A 15,973-nucleotide genomic window follows, 5' to 3' on the forward strand; every position below is an offset into this window, starting at 1 on the left:
GGGGGTTGAATAACAATGATTACAACTGTAGATGTTGGACTGAAGCAGCTGTTCATTTACACTGAGGAAGGGCAGAGGGTTGCTGAAGAACTACTGAGAGATTTCAGCTGCTGTCTGGGCTTTCACTGCCTTTCTACACCTCCCTTTCTTCATGTGTTCAATACATTTTCCCATCGTAATTTTATTATGCTTAACTTAATTTGTGAACCAGATTTGTTTTCTTTGCATATATGGATTTCTTTTTTCCTTTTTCTGAGAAAAAGGGTGACGTTCAATACTTATCTCCCCCGCTGTATATGCAGATATTGTACAGTATAATTCACTCATTTCAGGCATTAATAAGATGTTTATATAATCTGATACAATATAGTTTGAGTTATGACTGTAGCACAATTATTGGAAAGTAATAAAGATTTTGCATAATAACATAATTATAAACAAAAATAAAACAAAACAAAATAGCCTTTGTGAAAAACTCACACCTGAGCAGAGTTTTAAAATCTTGATGGTTCTGTGGGTCTCGTCTATCCAAACTGATCTTTATTTAGTATTTTCTATTGGATTAAGGTCAGGTGATTGGCTGGGCGATTCTACAGCTTGATTTTCTTCCTCTGAAAGCATCTGAGAGTTTCCTTGGCTGTGTTTTGGGTCATTGTCTTGCTGAAATGCCCACCCTGGTTTTATCTTCATCATCCTGATAATGTAGATGTTGGACTGAAGCAGCTAATATTCATTTACACTGAGGAAGGGCAGAGGGTTGCTGAAGAACTACTAAGAGATTTCAGCTGCTGTCTGGGCTTTCTCTGCTTTTCTACACCTCCCTTTCTTCATGTGTTCAATACATTTTCCCCTCGTAATTTTATTATGCTTAACTTAATTTGTGAAACAGATTTGTTTTCTTTGCATATATGGATTTATTTAGTTGTTACCAACATCCAGGGAAATATCAAGTAAACTGCACCTTTAGAAATATGTTTTCTGAGAAAAATGGTGACGTGTTCAATAGTCATCTCCCCCGCTGTATATGCAGATATTGTACAGTATAATTCACTCATTTCAGGCATTAATAAGATGTTCATATAATCTGATACAATATAGTTTGAGTTATGACTGTTGCACAATTATTGGAAAGTAATAAAGATTTTGAATAATAACAAAATTAGAAAAACAAAAAAGAAATAAAAGTCTTTGAAGCGGAGATTACAAATAAACTCTTTTATTGGTCAACATAATCGCTGCATTCAAGATGAGGATTTCAAATCACAAGCTCCCAAAGGAAAGTACAGATACACCCTTAAGAAATTAAATCAAGAGAATACATTCAACATTACATTTTCAAAATTGAAAATACGCAACAGATAAAATTGCTATCAAGGAATAGAATAAGTTAAGGAAGTATTGCCCAAAAAAAGCAATAATATTTGGAGTCATAGAGCATAATCATAGGTCTCAAACTCCTGGAGGACCACAGCTCTGCACAGTTTTCCTCCAACCCTAATCAAACACAACTGATCGAAGTAATGAAGGTGTTCAAGACTACTAAACACTACTACATCAGCTGTGTTTGATTAGTGTTGGAGCTGTGCAGAGCTGCGGCCCTCCAGGAATTGAGTTTGAGACCTATATGGCATAAATGGAATATTTATTTTCACATTATACTTATTTGTAAATTAAACACCCCCCTTAACATCCTCAAAATCTCCTCGCTCTCAATGCCCAATAAACAGTACCACAAGTAAGTTCTGCAATTAATTAAATTCATTCAGCGCTATTATAGTGGTTTCTCCATTTCTAAAACTTAACAAGAGAAGAAAGAAAGTCTGTCACTGGCACATTAGTTCATGGTCTCAGTCCAATCATTCTCAGCCAAAGCATATTTCCATTGCCTACAAATCTACGCATTTAAAACAGAAAACCCGCTCCTGCTCACCGGTTATTCAAAAGCATAGATCTCAAACTGGATTCCTGAAGGGCCGCAGCTCTGCAGTTTTCCATCAACCCTAATCAAACACAGCTGATCCAACTAATCAAGGTGTTCTAGACTACTAGAGACTATTAAGCAGGTGTGAGTTGGGGGTGGTTGGAGCTAAACTATGCAGAGCTGCGGCCCTCCAGGAATTGAGTTGGAGAACATTGGTCAAAAGTATGGTCAAAACTAGATAGCGGAGGAACCTATTTTATCATATTTTGCAAATCTGGAGGAATTTCCCAGCTGTTAAATAATCTCTTTGTGTCCGCTTCATTGTGTTTTGTCTTTAATGTAGTTTGTAGTCCTGCAAATTTGATTTTATTATTATTTTTTTTCTTCTTCCACCTGCTTCTTCCATGCCATTTGTTATTATTTTCCATTAAAATTACAATATTTGACCGTAATTATTGTATTGAGCCAATGTTTCCCAACCATGTTCCTGAAAGCACACCAACAGCACATATTTTGGATGTCTGCCTTATCTGACCTATTAACTTCAGGTTTTGGAGTCTCTTATGTTCGGATGAGTTGGTTGTGGTGTGTTTGATTAGGGAAGGGTTGAAAATGTGTAATGTTGGTGTGCCTTCAGGAACAGGCTTGGGAAACACTGTTTTAAGCTGCCTTGGGATGTTTAGGTCCTGCGAGTGGTGCTTGGGTTAAAACAGAAGGAAACTGTAATGATTAATGTCGTATTGTATGTCAATTTTCTTTTCCTTCAATAAAAAAACCTAGCTAGCGATGCGGTTTGGGCACTTTTGGAATGAAGCTCAAGCCACTGAAATCCTCAATTCTGCTCTTGCCTTTTGGATGGAGGCACGAGATGATTGGGAAGTTTAGCCGGGAGCTCAAACCCCTCCAGCTTTACCTTGATCAGGTGATTGGCTAGCGCGAACTCCTCGTCATCCAGGTATCCATCTTTATCTACGTCGGCCAGAGTCCAGATCTTTCCCAACACCGTGTTGGGCAGCTTGGACTTCATCATTTCCTTCTTAGCCGTAGCTCCTGAGATCTTCCCATTGATTGGCGAGAGGGTGTAGAAGATTTCGTCGTAGGATGGCTTGTCGCGACCCACGATCCACTCCAGCTCGTCGATGCCTTCGCCGGCGCCTTCTCCGTACCCATGACCGAACGGGCCGTTTGAGATTCCTTCAAAAGCACCGCCCTTCACTGATTGGCTAGGCATGGTGGCCTCCTCTTTACGTACCAGCGCCATGAGCTTAGCGATGTCGTTACCAAGCATGTCTTCCACCGACTCCAGAAGTTTGGGCTTTATGGCAGGGAATTTGGTGAAGTCCTGAACAGATAGCAACTCCTGGAAGAAAGAAAAAAAAAGGTGTTGTTATTTTTAAAGAAACCTGTGATGGTATTTTAGTGAGTGGTATAGACCCTCATATGGGACTTAGGCCTAATCCCTATTCTATTCCTTAGCCCTTCCCCTTACCCCTCATTTTGAGCGTTCCTGTGAAGGGGTAAGGGTGTTCCAATTCTCTTTAACTTGAAGGCGTAGGGCTATGGGCAAGGGGTAAATACCCCTTCGAACTGAGATTTTTCAGGACCACACTCAAAACCAAGTTTTACAGAGTCTGCTATAATGTTCATGTTATTTTTGGTGTGTTTACATAGAGGAATATGGCCACTGTGTAAATACACAGTACAGTTACGATCTTATTGCCACATTATATCATTATGATGACATAATATATGCCTTCAGTGATTTCTTAAAGATAAATACCAAAAAAACTGAAATAACTGCAGATCGTCGATCTCATATGAAGCAAGAGATTTGTTGCAAATATGGCCGCCAAGTGAAAATTGCTTTAAAGGGCACCTATGGTAAAAAATCTACTTTTCAAAGTGTTTGGACAGACATATGTGCATGTATAGTGTAAAGGCTATCATATTGGGGTGAAATAAACACACTCAGTCCTTTTTTTTTCAAATTTAACAACATAAAAACGGTGGACCAATTGGAGCGGTTTTCAGATCGACCGCAACCTTACGTAGGAGTGCAGTCCCCCCGCCCACCAATATTGATTGACAGCTGCGCGCATTAACATGTCCGGTAGTCATGTGCATAATCATATCAACAAGAGAGGACGAGCGCAAAGCCACCGGGAATAAAAGATCTGTTCAGTTTGCTAGGACCATTAATCTTCATAAAATGTGATCAAGAGTGAGTTTCACATGTTTAAAATGTTTTAAAACAGAGCATGTGTGTAATGAATTACAGCGATTTACTTCAGCTTTACTTCATCAGCACAGCCGCGTGTCAGAACAATTATAAAAGAAGACGCTTCAATCCCGGTTTGTGGACGTTAAATCAGGTTTATTTTGTAAATTAACATAACAGATATTCATACAGCCGTAGAGATTAACCTGTAGCCTGTCACATATGCGTGCAAAAAAGAGTGCAAAGCTAAACAGGCGCTCTGTCTGTGTGTGCGTGTGTGTGTGCGCGCGTGAACTTTGTAACGACATTGTGTGTGACTCCTCGATGCAACTGCACAACAAATCCTCACTAGTAAAGATCTTACTGTAGTATTTCTCACAAACGCTACATGAGATCTGCTTTCTTATGTCTGTCTGTTGTCTGACGCAGCCGAGGGAGGAGATTAAGGCACGCAGAAAGGCACGTAGAAACGGTGGGCGGGGAGGACTAGCCTTAAAGGAGCAGTACGACAAAACAGTCCCCTAGGTCAAAAATGTATAAATAGACTCTTGCAAAAGGTATAATGAAAAATCTGAAGGGTGTTTTGAGCTGAAACTTTACAGACACATTCTGGAGATGCAAAACACTTATATTAAATCTGAAAATAGGGCTAACCTAGGTGCCCTTTAAAGTGATTTTAAATTTAAATTAAACCAAAAACTATGAATTTTGTCACCTTTCAGATCTTTAACATCACACATTAATGGAAAGTAAAAGCATTACAAAGCATCATATTGACTCTTTATATTCATTTAGTCTTTCAATAGTGAATCCAAACACTTTAAAACATCATACCTGCATTTTCTTTAGGTTTGGGAAGTCTCCTGGAGAAATGTTGTGCTCCTTCTGGATCTTTTCATATATAGCGCCCAAGTTGTTAATAAGTTCTTTCTTCTTTGAGTCTTTGCCAAACACGCTCGGCATCTCTTTCTTCAGAGCACTGATAATGTAAGCATGTACCTAGAAAAAAGGATATACAGACTCAAATTATATACAAATAGCATCTGTGCAGTACAGCGTGTTAAAATGAAGCCTCTCACAAGCATTGGGTTACTTCATATAATGAAAATAAGACGTGAAACTTAATCTGAGGGATCAAATCCTGTAATCAGACTCAGTGGGGATTAAAGTTCATAAAAGTGCAAAAGAAAAAAACATTTTCATAAACACACTGAACAGTAGCTATGTTTCCACTCAAAAATGCTAATCAAATGTATGAGCAAATCTGCAATATCGCATTAAAGACATGCGAATAAAGCAGCGTTTCCATTCAATGAGTCAAAGAGGACAAAATAGTCACTTCCTGTTTAACTGGTGCCAAATATCAACAGTAAAAACGTAATTTACAGCGATAAGAGAAGCTGCGTGAATCTTTTCTGTATTTAATAAATTACTTGCGCCTCAGAAGACAATTCCGACACTCAATGAACACGTGGTGAGTTTGAAGCCATGAGACGTGGAGCTCAGACGCTCTTGAAAATCTGGAGGTCATTACTAATATAATAACACTAATCCTGAAATGGGCAATGCAGTGGCGCAGTAGGTAGTGCTGTCGCCTCCCAGCAAGAAGGTCGCTGGTTCGAGCCTTTGCTGGGTCAGTTAGCGTTTCTGTGTGGCAGCTGGAAGGGCATGCGTTGGGTAAAACATATGCTGGATAAGTTGGCGGTTCATTCCGCTGTGGTGACCCCGGATTAATAAAGGGACTAAGCCGAAAAGAAAATGAATGAATGAATAATACTGAAATGTTTAATGCGTTTTACAATAACCAAAACAACAACTCAGTTTCACAATGCGCTCCGTCTATTCACACACGTTTTTATCATCACATGATCTCTTATAACAAAGTCACATGACTTTTTAATGCACATACAGGAATTTGTTTGGTAAAAGTGTTTCCGTCATAGTTTATGCACACTTTTCTTATCGAATAAAGTTGTTCCTACTCGGTTTTGAGCATTCGTTTATGCGCAGTTTCAAATTTTATGCGCATCTTGGTGTTTCCATCAACGTTTTTTTTAAACGCATATACAAAATGCGCAATAAAAATAGGTGCATGGAAACATTGCTAATGATTCCATTACCAAAATTAAGTAAATAAATCAAATTTAAGTCATATAAATAGTTAAACTGTTATAAAATTATCGGATATTAAAAATACTAATAATAAATAAATGTTTTGTTAAGTAAATTAGTAATACGCGTATTATATAGGTTGTTATATATAGCATTTTTGTTTTAAAATAGTAAGAAAGGAAATAGTGTGAAACTTTACTATATATATATATATATATATATATATATATATATATATATATATATATATATATATATATATATATATATATATATATATATATATATATATATATATATATATATATATATACATACATACATACATACATACATATACACACACAGTATATATATATATATATATATACACACACACACACACACACACACATACACAGTTGAAGTCAAAATTATTAACCCCCCTGTTTATTTTTTTTCCCCAATTTCTGTTTAACAGAGAGAAGATTCTTGACACATTTCTAAACATAATAGTTTTAATTACTCATTTCTAATCACTGATTTATTTTATCTTTGTCATGATGACAGTAAATAATATTTGACTAGATATTTTTCAAGACACTTCTATACAGCTTAAAGTGACATTTAAAGGCTTAACTAGGTTAATTAGGTTAATTAGACAGGTTGGGGTAATTAGACAAGTATTACATAACGATGGTTTGTTCTGTAGACTATTGAAAAAAAAAAAAGTTTAAAGGGGCTAATAAATTTGTCCCTAAAATGGTCTTTAAAAAATTTAAAAACTGCTTTTATTCTAGCCGAAATAAAACAAATAAGACTTTCCCTTAATAAGCTTATGCTCCTTTGTACAATTAAAATTAAAACAGCTTTTAGTATTGTTTTCTATTGAATAGTTTTTGTTTTATTTATTAGCATCATTGTAGTTATTTTACATGTTTGAAATTAGGTCGAGTAAAAAGAATCCGCTTTTTAGGATTCCTTAATCAATAGAAAGTTTAAAATAACATCATTTATCAGGAATCTAAATATAACAAGTTAAAGGGACAACTCACCCTAAAATTAAAATGTACTATTTACTCACCCTCGAGTGGTTCCAAACCATTATGATTTCCGTTGAAAACAATAGAAAATATTCTGAAGAAATCCATAACCTATAACCATTCACTTCCATAGTGAAAACGAATTACTGCAGAAGTCAATGGTTACACGTTTCCAGCTTTCTTTCAAAATATCTTTATTTGTGCTCAACATATACTCATAAAGGATTACTTTAAGTAAAATAAAAGTAAATGATGACAAATTAAACATTTTTGGGTGAGCTATCCCTTTATAAATTCACTTTTGACCATCTTTTCTTGCATCTTTTCTGAATAAAAGTATTGATCTCTGACCCTTGAACGTTTAAATGCAGTAACACTTTATATTGAGTCACTGGATTTACTAAATTCTTTCTATTTTACAATTTATATGGGCTGAATTTAAATAAATTAAGTTGAACATTACTAAATTGAATTAGTTTGTTTAAATTCAGCCCATATAAATAGTTTGCAACCATTTCCCTTAAACAACACATAGTAAATCCAATGAATCATTTTTTTCAGTGTATTAAATATACAAAAGCGTCAGTGTCACCTTTGCAAGACGTGCTCTTTTGATCAGATCGTTGAGTTTCCTCAGAGCTGCGTTTCTCGGCAGACTCTGAATATCCTGGAAAAGATCCTGCTCTTCAGCTTCAAACAGCTTCCTGTTATCAGCGATGAGCAGCGGCTGAGCCCAGAAGGAGCCGATATAAACCCGCACCACCTCAGGAGTGTTTATGATCTTCCCCAGTGACCACATGAGGGCTCCATAAACCCTCATGAGCTGCTGTGTGCTGATCTGATCCGCTTTATTCAGCACCACGCGCATCTTGTCCTCGTGGTTCTTCAGGGCCTTGATCACCTCTGAAAACTCATCCGAAATGTCCAGCTTGTGGGCGTCGAAGAGCAGGATGATTCGGTCCACGCGCTCCGCAAACCACTCCAGAACAGCAGCAAAATCATAGCCTGATATCAAGAGCAGACAGAAAGATTTAAATTTAATTCTATGTACAGTTGAAGTCAGAATTATATACATTTTGTATTATAATACATAGAATTATATATATTTATGATGACAGTACATGATATTTTATTAGATATTTTTCAAGATACTAGTATAAATCTTAAAGTGACATTTAAAGGCTTAACTAGGTTAATTAGGGTAATTAGGCAGGTTATTGTAGAACGATGGTTTGTTCTGCAGACAATGGAAAAAATATTGCTTTAGGGGCTAATAATATTGACCTTAAAATAGTTTTAAAAACTTTAAAAACTGCTTTTATCCTTACCAAAATAAAACAAATAAGACTTTCTCCAGAAGACAAAATATTATAGAAAATACTGTGAAAAATTCCTTGCTCTGTTGAACATCACTTAGGAAATATTTAGAATAAATATCACAGGGGGCTAATAATTTTGACTTCAAATGTAAAAAAAAAAATTGCTAAAAATAAATAAATATAAATAAATTTACATTTGAAGCCCTTCTGTGATTTTTATTTATTTATTTATTTATTTATTGTTTATTATTGAATAAAAAGAACATAAATGCTTTGACGTCAGATATAGTGAAAGATTTCCACTTTTTCCTTTAAAACTTTTAGAAGACAAAATAATATAATAATAAAACGTATAGAAATTAAGAAATAAAATAATGCTAAATAGCATAATTTAATAATAATAATAATAATAATAATATTAGTTAATATAAAATTAGTGAATAAATTTTTTTAAAAATTGACATGATCTAGTGGGTTGTCTATGGTCATCTTTAAGGTGCACGTTCATGATTTTAGGAGGCGTGGCTTTGGACGGCAGGGGAGGGACTGTTTCTCAAAGATATTATGCTAAACGGTTAGCATTTTGGCAGATCACCTACTGCACCTTTAAGATGATTGAACATAAAACAACTGTCACAACTGTCTCTGTAAAAAGCATCAGAATAAAGATACAAATAAAACTGTAAAGTTCACCGAAATTGAGATTTATGGCTCAGAGAAGGAGAAAATCTATTTTTTTTGCATCTACACATGCAAATGGTTAAAGTGTGATAAAAGAAACACTTAAATGTGTATTCTGGATGCTTATTTTTATTACACTAAAAAAAAAAAAAAAAAAAAAAAAAAAAAAACAAAGAACTTAAGCTAAAAAGTCTAAAGCTAAAAATCTGAAAACGTACAGCTCCATGGAAAAAAAAGATAAGGAATTAAAGCTGTGTAAAGAGGAAGTCTGCAGGCTTTATTTTAGAAAAGGAGGTCAGGGGTAATAGATCTGATTAGCGAACAGCATCATCTGATTTCTTAATTCAGATCAGTGCAAACAGTAGCTATAAAGACGTGCATTCAGAGAAAGCATCTGAAAGCCCTGCTCTCTGAGTGCACGAGTCACCAGTTTTCATTAGGCATCAATTTTAGTTTCAATTGTGGTCCTGCCTCAGATATAAGATGGAAAAATAGGTCGTTTTTTTGCCATAGCATTGAATAACTGAACTAAACTATAAAGAAAATGTGCATTGCATGGTTGTTTTGGTTAACTGTAATAATGAATAAAAAGATCTGAAATGTAGAAAAACTGAAAATGTATATATCTTTTGATTCCAGATTAATTATGCACAAAAGTACTAAATATAAAATCAAAATGACTAAAAAATCCAAAGACAAACTTTTGTTATAAAAATCAATGGATACAAATGTAATTAATTAAATCAAAAGGACGTATACTAAATATACTAAATAAAAAAAACTATTTAATCAATGAATAAACTACAACAGTATTATATGAGGATGATAAAAATACACAACACTATTCTATTATTAAAATCTTACATTTATATCAAATTAAACTACTGTATTTATTTAAAACTTTCTATTTATTACATTATTTGTTACATTAATAAAAATGCACCAAAATTAAAAGACCAACCTTCGTTTTAATCTGCAGTGATTTGATATAAATGATTTTTCCTGGACATCCACAGACAGACATTTACAAAAAACTACAAGTAGGAATAAACATAACACAAGACTACAGTAAAGAGTCAAAATTGTGAAGCTCTACATAGAATGAAGTATTAAACAAAATCAACAAATAATCTGCCAGAAATATAAAAAATGTAAATATGATTTTAAAAAGATAAAAAATAAAATAATAATAATAAATAATAATAAAATAAATACATAAAATATTATAGAAATATATTTTTAAATTACCAAAATCAATTATTTGTTATTTTATATAGATTTTCCCTTAAATTCTAACACTTTAATAAAATATTACAATATTTTTACTTTACACTTTAATACTTACAATAATTTTCATATCAAATGTTGTTGTTGATTAAATAAGTAAACTGTCAAAACTAATCTGTAGGAATCACCTTAACAGATTTCAGATTTATCAATAAAAAAAGCTAATATGGTATGTATATCTCAAGAAACAATATAATAGTTATTTCTTAGCCACATATGCATAACTTATTTAGTTTTTTATAATAATAATAATAATAATAAGAAAAATTAAATTATTTCTTATGAAAATCTATATTGCACAACAAAATTAACAAATATAATTGCTTAAGTTTACACAGATTTTAACTGAGGGGCGTCATGGTGGCGCAGTGGGTAGCACAATCGCCTCACAGCAAGAAAGTCGCTGATTCGAGCCTCGGCTGAGTCAGTTGGCATTTCTGTGTGGAGTTTGCATGTTCTCCCCGTGTTTGTGTGGGTTTCCCCCACAAGTCCAAAGACACCCGGGTACAGGTGAATTGGGTAGGCTAAATTGTCCGTAGTGTATGTGTGTGAATGAGTGTGTATGGATGTTCCCCAGTGATGGGTTGCAGCTGGAAGGGCATCCGCTGTGTAAAACATATGCTGGATAAGTTAGTGGTTCATTCCGCTGTGGTGACCCCAGATTAATCAAGGAACTAAGCCGAAAAGAGAATGAGAGAGATAATAACTGATTTAAGTTCAGTGTTTAAGTTCAGAGAAGTTCAACAGAAATAGCTGATTTCCAAAGTTCCACTGAAATGCTTCTTAAGACCCCCTCAGTATGACTAGTCATGACACTTCTGACCCAGAAAACCCCTTGATGAAGTTCAGAAAGAAATATGATCATATATATGAGCTGAGTGGTCAGCGAGCGACGCTTCTGGGAAAACAGAAAACGTTTTCTGAGCAAACTCTCACATGACCCTGTACCACACGGGAACTCAGTTCCACATTTCAAAGCCATTTCATGACTCTATTTCCAGATATTTGACAAAAGCACACCTTCCTACACAGATGAACTCCAGCAGCAATAATAAACACACATATCACTATGATTTCATAACAACAGTGTAAAAAAATCCAGAGTTCCACACAGTTCATTCATGTTGTCCAAACACAAATCAGTTGAGCTAAATGTTTTTACAAATTTAAGTCAATTGAACATAAAACAATTTTCTCATTCATTCATTCATTCATTCATTTTCCATTGGCTAAGTCCCCTTATTCATCAATGGTCGCCACAGCGGAATGAACTGCCAACTTATCCAGTATATGTTTTAAAGAGGGGATGCCCTTACAGCCACAACATAGCACTGGGAAACACCCATACACTCACATTCACACACACTACAGCCAATTTAGCTTATCCAATACACCTATGGCACATGAATGTGGAGAAAACCAGAGCATGATGTTTGCAGCAGTTTGGAAAAGTCATGCTTTTAAATCTGCTAAAATTTACTTTAATACCATTTTACAACACATTTCTAAACATAATAACATTCTCACTCAGTTTCCTTCGGCTTAGTCCCTTGTTTATCAGGGATCATCACAGCGAAATGAACCACCAACTACTCCAGCATATGTTTTACGCAGCTGATGCCATTCCAGCCGCAACCTATTACTGGGAAACACCCATACACTCTCTCATTCACACACACACACACTATGGCCAATTTTGTTCATCCAATTCAATATTCATGGCTGTATATAGTGCACCTTAGTGTCCCACCAGTCACAAATTTACAGCCATATTGCACTGCTACGAGTGTGATATTGCATTTATACAACAGTTTGACCGCATAATATATAATATATGTATATAAAAAAAAAAATCAAACACGAGAGTCTAAAAACTCTTTTGTATGAGGAACTACTTTCTTCCACCGTTCATACACATCTGCAGCTGACGTCAGAACAGCAGAAAGCGTTATTACTTCACTAACATCACTTTAGAGCTAGTGTTTGAATGATTCTCTAGTTGTCTAAAGTGTTGACAAAACAGGTGATTTTGCTCACATTTTAAGATTATAAAGCTGAACGGCATGAAATGCCATCAGTCTACAGAGATTTCCCTGTATTTCTCTGCTGCAATCAGGAGATCACAATAATTAACCAGAAAAAGCCAAAGCAGCGCCAACACTACCAGATTACTGTTGTGTTTGTGATAAGAAAAAACGCGAAACACATTTCTTCTTTCTTTCTGTTTACTTTTTGGTTATACAAAGAGTGGCCAACACAAAATATATGCGAATCCCTTCTCACACTCAACACACTACAATTACTATAATATAAATACATCACTAACGTCACAACATACAAAAGAGAGTATCGCCTTAAAGTCACCAGTTTTATAATGATTTGATCAGCTGTAGTTTAAAATTACACTGGGTTTTTCCTCCTCTAAGGCTTATGGGGTCTCTGTCGCCATCTTGTGGCGCTCAGAAATAACAAACATTTAAACAGGCACTTTCCTTATAAATAAACTGCATAGTTGTAATCTAAACAACTACATTCTCGCCTGAAAAAAACTCAGAAGTACATTATGTTGTCCAACAGCTGCAATATTTGTCAAACTGTAGTGAGTTTATTGATCTGCTCTCACTCTATGAGGGTGGAGTAATACAGAAGGGTGAGGAGGCTATAGGAGTTCTGATATTGCAGACTATCGCATGGCTATCAGCCAATCAGATTCAAGAACCAGACAGAACTGTTGTATAAAATAAAATATATTGCACTCAATGGGAAAAAGGTGTTGTTTTTATCCAGACATTTAAAAAGAACCCATTTTAGAGCAGCAATCACAATGCTATGAAACCATGATATTTTTATCCAGGGTTATCATACCATCAGAATCTTATACCAGGCAATATCTAGGTCCATGGAAAATAGCTTATAGTGTCTAGCCTTTTTTTTAATTCAGTTTTTAATAATTCAGAGTTTATGCTTAATGCCATTTTGTGACTCTATTTCCAGCTATTCTGTGTAAACGCACCTTCCCACAAAGGTTGAACTGGAGTTGCAATAGTAAACAGGAAAGCCACAATGACATCACAATAGCAACACATGCAGCACAGAGAGCAATTGGACCTGCAGTCAGACAGAAATGTTCAAACACATTCATGCTCAATCACACACAGACTCAACTGCGGCTCCGGAGCCTCAGGTCTGCAGAGAAACCTTGATCTCAGTGTCTGCTTTCCAGATCCAGCAGCCCCAGAGGACACAAGAGGGTCACGTGACTGTTTCAAGAGAGATCCTGTAACAATGGCACATTTCTGTGATTTTACAGCTCTCCCTTTGTGATGCTGTTCTCTGTGGCCCTGTGATTCCCATGAATGCAGCCATAATTTAACTTGTAAACATGGAACGTAATAGAATTTGGTAGATCTCGGATGAATATTATTTTATATTTAGTTATGCATTAACTAAAGGCACTGTTTGTAATTTTTGCCACTAGAGGGCACATATTTACAACAAACAAAGGTGTAGTTTGATGATGGTGTGACTGAGTGTGGAATCATGGGAGTTGTGGTCTTGATTGCATCCTTTTTTTTGGAAATTGTGTTCATGATGAGCTGGAGTATTTAACACATTATTAGGGCTGCATGATAATGGAAAAAATATTGATTATGTATCAGTGTTTCCTCTAGGATTTTTTCCAGCTGTGGCGGCAGGCCTTTTTTTACACAGATCTACCAACTACCTGTGGCGTTATTTCAATGACAAATGTCGTGAGCGCAGTAATAGAAGTCAAGATTGCTTTTATGTAATAGCCTACAGCATGCGAATTTCTTTGCTTGCGCGCCAATTTCCTCTGCTCGTGCACAAAACTTCTTGCACGCACCCTCAAATATAAGCCGCTTCAAGAGCGCGCAGATCTTCTTGTGCGCTCTCAAATAAACACTGCTGAAGTGCGATTTAGTGCGTTTATGTGACGAGTATGTCTCCAGCATTTATTAGATTTGCTAGGAATATTTATGAATGTGTCTAATAGACCTACAGAGCGGCATTAATGCATCCTGAAGTAAAGTGAAACGGCTATACATCGTGTTTGCTTGGTCTCACCCATCACGCACCTGTCAGTCAGTCAGTCAGTACATAACCTAAAAATATTAAACAAACGACGCACAGCACTACTACGGTTACAGAAAAGTTTGCGCTGTTATAATTTACTTACCCTTTAATACGTTTTGGTGCGATTATCACCTGCTATTAAAAAAAAATGTTTTGAATGAGAAGCTGTAATGTAGTGAAGTAGTGATGAAGTAGTGATGTAGTGTAATGAAGCTGTGGTTGCCAGTATTTCACTATTAAAAATATGGTACAAATCGTAAAAGCAATTTCTCATTTTACAGTAAACTACCGTATTTCATTAATTCATAGAGGTAACATGTCTGTATTTTGAATTACCAACATCTTTGTTACACAGTTAAACAGGTTAACACAGCCATATGCAGGTGGAGATGAGTAAGTTACATAATGAACTAATGCTCATCACAAACAACTTTCCCCACAAGCAGAAAAGTGTATCAGTGTATAAAGGGGGCTCAGTGTCATTCACACAGCTACTAAACACCAGTATGGTAACACGCATAAAATTAAAGTCATGAAATAAACATTGTAGATGTAACATAAATCTCTAATGTACAGAACTGATGGGGAAACAACTAAAAAGATCCATAATAATGTCAACAAAAAGCATAAAAAGTGATGTGCCATGCAGGGAATTCTGGGAAAGTCAATTTACGGTTATTCGCCGTATATATTAAGGAAACATACTGTTAACCAGGTTATGGATTTTTACTGTATTATTTTTAGTGTTTGACAGCTGAAATCACAGCCATTTTTACAGTGTAGAGGGTCTGCTCTATTGCCATTTGTAATATTGTCTGACAAACAAACAGCACAATGGAGTGAGTAGATTAACATTAGTGCATCTGAAATTGGAAATTTGTTAAAAGACAGCAGGTCAACATAGACAGCAGGTACACGAACAGGCTGCACAAGTCATGTCTACTCATGTCATAAGAATTGGAAATAAAACAGAAATGCAGCGTTAGTTTGAGGGATGTAAACAAAACAATGGTCCCAATGCATTTCCTATTTTATATTTTGAAATTTCTACAGCTTCCACGAATCCAAAAAGAGACAAATATTGATAAATAATGTTATGATAGCTGTTTTAACATTAAGTTATAATTGAATTGCATTTTGTTATAGTTATGAAATGGTTTAATAACAAGCAGGAAATGTTCATTGGCCAAAGACATCACTACATTAAAATGGTCTGTATGAGGCCATAAATTCTCCAGACCTGACCCGAGAGTCACTTCACTAGCATTTACTTGTGGAAAAAGCTACGTACACACAGAAACTCGAGCTTCTTTACAAT

The 15,973-nt window shown here is 35.4% G+C and overlaps 1 protein-coding gene across 1 annotated transcript in view; it reads right to left on the bottom strand.

The window, feature by feature from the left end:
- Positions 1-1,200: 1,200 nt before the first annotated feature.
- ehd1a (EH-domain containing 1a) overlaps positions 1,201-15,973 on the bottom strand; it is a 27,431-nt gene continuing 12,658 nt past the window's right edge. The window contains exons 3-5 of the mRNA XM_056472046.1: positions 7,866-8,278; positions 4,974-5,138; positions 1,201-3,281 (exon numbers count right to left, since the gene is read on the bottom strand). Of these exons, the coding sequence (XP_056328021.1) occupies positions 2,754-3,281; positions 4,974-5,138; positions 7,866-8,278 (1,106 nt within the window). The 3' untranslated portion in view covers positions 1,201-2,753. The remainder of the gene's footprint in view (positions 3,282-4,973; positions 5,139-7,865; positions 8,279-15,973) is intronic.

The sequence above is a fragment of the Danio aesculapii genome, chromosome 14, assembly GCF_903798145.1.
Source record: "Danio aesculapii chromosome 14, fDanAes4.1, whole genome shotgun sequence".
In the NCBI taxonomy this organism is placed as follows: Eukaryota; Metazoa; Chordata; class Actinopteri; order Cypriniformes; family Danionidae; genus Danio; species Danio aesculapii.